We start from the raw sequence: 6187 nt of genomic DNA, 5'->3' as shown, positions 1-6187 counted from the left end.
TCAAATCCACAGCAGCGTCCCAATTCAGCTTTACTCTAAAATCTGTTGTGCCTTCCATCTGACATGTTCTCTCACCACACCTTGAGAATGAACTGTTACATTGGTCCCCTCTTGAGCCTGCTGGAACATCTCCAAACTTCTCCTTGCCTCTTGTATGAGTTGACTTGAATTCATAAATATTTGTTAAAAAACAAACCTGTTCCTGCGCATCCATAAATCCCTCGTAATGACAACCATCCATTCCAATTCTTCTTAGACTCTCTTGCATATAGAATCCCATAGCACCAAGAAATTGACGTAAATGATAGCTAGCCTTTTGTGGTCCCTAATTTGGACGCACCTGTGTCTACCACTGCACTTTCCAGGTTCCTATTAAAATCAATCAAGAACTTGGGAGTAGCCGTTTAATTCGTCCCGCTCATACAAGTCCGAAGACAAACCATGACCAGCATCACATCAGCCTCATCTTCCCCTCCTTCGCATCAAAACTTCCACTTTTATTATATTTTTTCAAATTCTTTTCCTCTGCATTAAATTATTGCTTATGTCAAAAGATTAACCTAATAGAAAAGGAGTTTTACTCCATGTAACTACATTAATTATTTATATTTTATCTTAATATTTTTTTCCTCGTTTATAATAAATGAACTTAACACATAGAATATTTGATTAATTAAGATAAAATGTAGAGTCAGATTTTAAATTGAAGACTCCTACTATGATAATTAGCATTTATCTTAAAAATTTAAATTGATAAGAATATATATATATTTAATTATTCTCTCTTATATCTACCTCTAATATTTGCTAGGTAGAGTATAACGTTATGTCAATGTGTATATCTTTCCATACTGCTTAATCCTGTTTTATGTCCTTTAAAAGAAAAAATCCTGTCTTATGCGTTGTCTAATCTAATGGTAATTTCATATATATGGGTTTGGTTTGAAGTCCCATCATCATTAACGATTTCACTTGGGTACTATTTTTGTACTTGTATTTTGTTTACGGAATTTTCTAACACGATCATAACAATGATTCCACGACTTTTTTCTGTATGATTTGACAAAAAGGCATGGTAACTGTCCTTATTAATGTATTCATACGATTAAATTTACATTATTTTGTGGGTCTCTTTTTCTAACTCAGCCATGATTCCTTCTATGAACGAATGAACAGAAGTAGCCGTTTAATACGCCCGTCACAACGGGATTTCTACGCCTTGCAAATTACATAAGAAAATGAGGGTAGTGCTGCCTCTTCTTTGGGCTGATTTGTCTTTTTCTTTAAATTGCAGTTAACATTTTTCCTTTTCAAAGATTAGGGAGAGCATTAAATTTAGCTGAGGATAAAACACCATAATTGTTACCGACTTTTGTCAGCGTCAGATTTGAGTTTTCAGGTTTAGATTTTTTTTTACCTTCATATTTGATCAATTTTAAAAAATAATTTTTTTAAATTTTAATTTTTACAAAAAATTAAAAATAAAAACTTAATCGAAATTTAATTTACTTCTATATTAATATCTAACTTATTTTTATATTAGACTTATACTATAATGCCTAATTACATATTATCAAACTATAATATTACATATTATTATATTATACTTATGTCTAACTTATTTATAACTTATTTCTAGTGTCTAATTACATGTTAGTATACTTTAGTATTACATCTTATTATACTAATGTCTAACTTATTTCTAACTTAATTACATGTTAAACTTTCTAGTATCTAATTGCATATTATTATACTTTAGTAAATTAGTATATTTGTTATTAACTTATTATATTAGACTTATTTAAATACTAGTATCTAATACTTGATTATGTTTGATAGTAATATTATGATATTTACATATATTAAACTATCATTAGTCTATTTATATTATAATGTACGTATATTATTTTATAATAATTAACTCATAGTAGTATGTTATTAAATTTAACTATATAAGTTATAGTTATATAATTATACTAGTATATATGATAAATATATAGATAAATATATATTTTTATAATATATGTATAAGATACAGTTGGAGTTGGTGTCGAATCAAAAAGTCGGGGAAGCCGTTTAATACCCCTGGCTCATAGGGTAACCGGTAAACTTTAACTTCCTTTAGAAAAGTACAGGCAACTTCGTGGACGCAAGTCCACGTCCACGGTCCATCCAAGGTCCAAGACTCCAAACCGACCAGAAATGATCTATAAATAGCCCAATAGGAAAGAGATTCTCCGTATCAGTTTAATCAAGACCACACAGAGAAATAATCTAGGAGTAGGAGCAAATCAAAATGGATAGCAGCAGCAACTCCAACGATCTGATCGGGTTAGTTCTCACTCCAAATTTATTGTCTCATCATTTCGTACTAAGATTGCATTAGATATTGAATTGAGTTGAGTTAAATTGAGTTGAATTTAGATGATAAAATATTATTAAAATATTATTTTTTAATATTATTATTATTTTGAAATTTGAAAAAGTTGAATTGTTTATTATATTTTGTATTGAAATTTGAAAAAATTATAATGATGAGTTGAGATAAGTTGAGATGATTTTAGTCACCTAACGAAGTCTAAATTTTCTTGATAATTTTCAAAGCCTAGTGTTACCAACATGGCTTGGCAGGTTCCTGCAAATGTTGTTCCCCTGGCATTGGATGTCTATTAGAGCATTGGCATTGGTTTCATAAAAAACTTAGCTAAATGTAAAATTTGATGAATTTCATCAAAATAGGACTGCATTGGATTAGTCAAATAGATAAATATGAAACTTTGAACTACAGTAAATCTATAGGTTTCTTCAAATTTGAAAGTCTACTATTCATTCATCAAATCTATTTTTTATTCACTTTTAATCTCTAAAGGTTTTTTTTATTCATATTTAATCTCCAACCATCTTGTAATAATAATATAAGAATCAAATTAAATTATTAATCAACATATGATTAGTGTAATTGTAAAATATGAAAAAAAATTAAAATATTTTTATTAAAAAAATAATATTATATTATTATTTTGATGAATTCAATGGCTAATTCAATGTGGATTTATGACTAGAAAAGTTTTAGATTTATAGAAATCATGTACTTTTCATCAAATTTTAGAGATAACTTTGATGAAGTCAATACCAATGCTCTTATTCCTATTTTAATTAGGAAATATTCTACTCAACCTCGATATAATAGAACACACAACGCAGTTGAGTGGCGAACCAGTTTGGTCGATCATGTCACGATTGAATTTCTTTCGAGTTTTGTTATTCATCTTTCTCGCATATAATATATGATATATTTTTTTAATTTTATTCTTCTTAAATTTATTTAATTTTTTTTATTATCTATATATTACATATTTAATCAAATATAAAAATATAATATTTAATTAAATTTATGTGATGCGTAAAAATAGATTAATTGATTTTTTTTCTCCCCTCCCTCACTCTACGAGATCCCTTTCTCCCCTTCACTTAGATCCCCTTCTTCCCCTCCCGAAAGCCCTCACCTCCTTCGCTTCGAGTTCCTCACCCTAGCGAACATCCCCTCACGCCGTCACCCCTCGCGAACCGTCACCCCCATTTTCTCTCCCTCCCTCAGATCCCTTTCTACCCCTCCCGGCTTCAACCACCCAATGAAGTCTTTCCCGTGAAACTTCACCTTATTCTTCTCGGTTGCCTCCACCCCGTACGTATTCTCAAACAAACATTCCTGAAACTTAGCAACAAAGTCCTTATAGTCCTCGTCGCTATAAAACCTCATCGCCAAACACCTTTGGCCACAAAATCAACGCGACGCTGATCCCCGAAAGTCTTCAATTGCGCCTCCATTGAAACCTTCACCCTAATCTTGGAACTAACTTTCAAAAACCACCAAGAATCTCCTCCTTCCTCGTCATTGTCACCGTCGATTCGAGAGGTCTTGACGAAAGAGTACGAAGTGAGTTTCTCTGAGACTACCCATTTGGCGATGGGGGTGTTTCCGCCGATGTGGAGGTAGAGCTTGACGGCATTCTTGAGATTGGGGTTCTGGGCTAGGAGGGGTATATAACCTGTAGGGCCTTGAGCTTGGCCTCTACATGATTGAGTGAAGACAATGTTTTGGGTCGGTGCTCCGAGGATCTATCTTTTGCGTCATGGTAGTTTTCTTCCTCTTGTTTAGCTTATTCTTATTCCGACTGTTCCAGATCTTCGCGGTTGTGATTGGCACCCATCGGGCCATCTCTGTTGCTTTGCGGTGAGAAAGAGACAGAAACAGAGAAAAAGAAAGGCTTGACGATCTGAGAATGAAATTGAATGTGGATCCCATCCCAACACATATCAAAACGCACGTTTCCATTTTTTTTTTTAGAGACGATATTTCATATTTATTTATTTATTAAAATTTTTCTTTACAGAAATATTTGTCATATCCTCACTGTAGATATAATATCCGACATTCAAACTAGCTTCTTTAAGCGTCTCTCAACAGTAATATGGATCGTAGTAAATATTTTCCATATTTCCCCTATTAAAGTTTCGCTGAAGCCAAAAAAAAAAAAAAAAAAAAAAAAAAACCACCCATCTTTTTATATAAATTCCGTACTTTTTCTATGTACAAGCAAATATGATATGGACGGGACAGGGCTATGGGCCTCCAAGGATTGGTTTCGTTCGTGGGTTGACCAAAACTTGACAACCACATACATATATGCTTGATTTAAACGTTGAAATCCGGATATCGAGTCCGTGTTTGTAGTATTATTTTTCATCTCTTTTACTTATTTCATTTAAAATACGGTTTCTTCTTGAGAAGAAACTACTGAAATTCATTGTGGACACTACTAAATTTCCCATTTCCCTCTTTTATTTGTTTGGTAGTGCAAGAGAGCAAGATGGGATTGGTTATGATTACACCGCCATGTTCATAAGAATTATCAACAAGCATGTTGAGGTGCTGCTTAAGCTTCTACAAGTGAAGTACTCATCCGATTCCCCGTTGGATATGATAGACGTTATAATTGTGCTGATTTTCATTCCAATATCATTGGTTTACATGGTTGCAGCAGAGGTGATAACCCATGTTCCAAACACAAGCTACCGTCATGTCATTGGGCCCATCCTTTATATTTCCGGTGTCCTAACTTGGGTCCTACTACTATTGACACTCTTTCCAACTTTTTGGTTGTTCATTTTACTTCCATATTTTGCATTCCTATTCACAATATCCATGTGGGTATTATACCACTCCCGTCAACAGATTTTTGAGTTCTTCCGTGATGGAATATACGCCCGATTACACAACTCATCCCAATGGGTGTTCAATCTATTTCATAGCGGAGAAGCAAATCCTCAAGCATTTAGTGGAAACCCGACGGGTAATGCTCCGGCAGCAGTATGAAACATCTGATCAACACAAAGCATTTCTCTAAATTATTATATATGAAAGTGAATCACCTCTCCTTGACTGGCCAAAATAATCATCCTGAGTTCGAATCCACTTATCCATTTTCATTTCCTAAGTGAAAAAGAGGGTGAAATAGAAATCGCCTATGCTTGTATTATAGTTGTACTGTTTGTCTTTTCAAATTGATCAGATGAATAAATTATTTTTCTTGTTGCCTACTTGTCTCTCCGCAGCATACACAAAATAAAATGGATTTAAAAAAAACACAAAAACACAAGTATTTTTGGGAAATGATTAATTTGTAAAATGTTTCACACATTGCATTCGAAAAAAAAAAAACTTTTGAGACTTATATAAAAAATTTCATCTTTTAATGGTCGGTACTACTTTTCAAGAAAAATATGCGGGACTTGAAGAGCTCCATTAGATGCGCTATTGTCGGATGAATTTCAGAACATCTAACCCTAGTGATCGTACAAGTATATTATTGAAAATTAAGGATAAGGAAGGTAGACCGACCATCCGGTAAAAGAGAACATATCATTTAGCGATGAGATCTAAAATCTCAAAATGGAATCCAATATGACACCTGATCCGAATTTCAACAATCAATCCTATTTGGTTTCTTTCTGTTTCTTGATAGATTATGTGTAAGGGCAAATCTAACAGAAACTCAACAATAAACAAGAAGATTAAACACATTCTAATGGGCGACTTATCCAAGTTATTTATAGTACTATACTCGTCCATTCAATTTGTTCAGACCAGAATCTTTCCATGGTTTGTATTAATTTTTTAGAGTCA

At 32.9% G+C, this 6187-nt stretch overlaps 1 protein-coding gene across 1 annotated transcript; it reads left to right on the top strand.

Annotated features, from left to right (window-relative positions):
* The first annotated feature begins 2220 nt into the window (after nucleotides 1-2220).
* On the top strand, nucleotides 2221-5521 carry LOC121238564. The gene is made up of 2 exons (XM_041135488.1): nucleotides 2221-2331; nucleotides 4858-5521. The coding sequence occupies exons 1-2, from the start codon at nucleotides 2297-2299 to the stop codon at nucleotides 5375-5377; spliced, it is 555 nt and encodes a 184-aa protein (XP_040991422.1). The 5' UTR covers nucleotides 2221-2296; the 3' UTR covers nucleotides 5378-5521.
* Nucleotides 5522-6187: the final 666 nt, after the last annotated feature.

This window comes from Juglans microcarpa x Juglans regia, chromosome 7D, assembly GCF_004785595.1.
Source record: "Juglans microcarpa x Juglans regia isolate MS1-56 chromosome 7D, Jm3101_v1.0, whole genome shotgun sequence".
NCBI lineage: Eukaryota > Viridiplantae > Streptophyta > Magnoliopsida > Fagales > Juglandaceae > Juglans > Juglans microcarpa x Juglans regia.
The sequence above is the reverse complement of the archived record's forward strand: the minus strand, read 5'-3'. Positions and strand labels throughout refer to the sequence as shown.

Bases quoted from the DNA above. Each gene is read 5' to 3' on its own strand.
- LOC121238564 (XM_041135488.1), top strand. From the start codon at position 2,297: ATGGATAGCAGCAGCAACTCCAACGATCTGATCGG. The intron at 2,332-4,857 runs GTTAGTTCTCAC...TTTGTTTGGTAG, and splicing joins AACTCCAACGATCTGATCGG to TGCAAGAGAGCAAGATGGGA.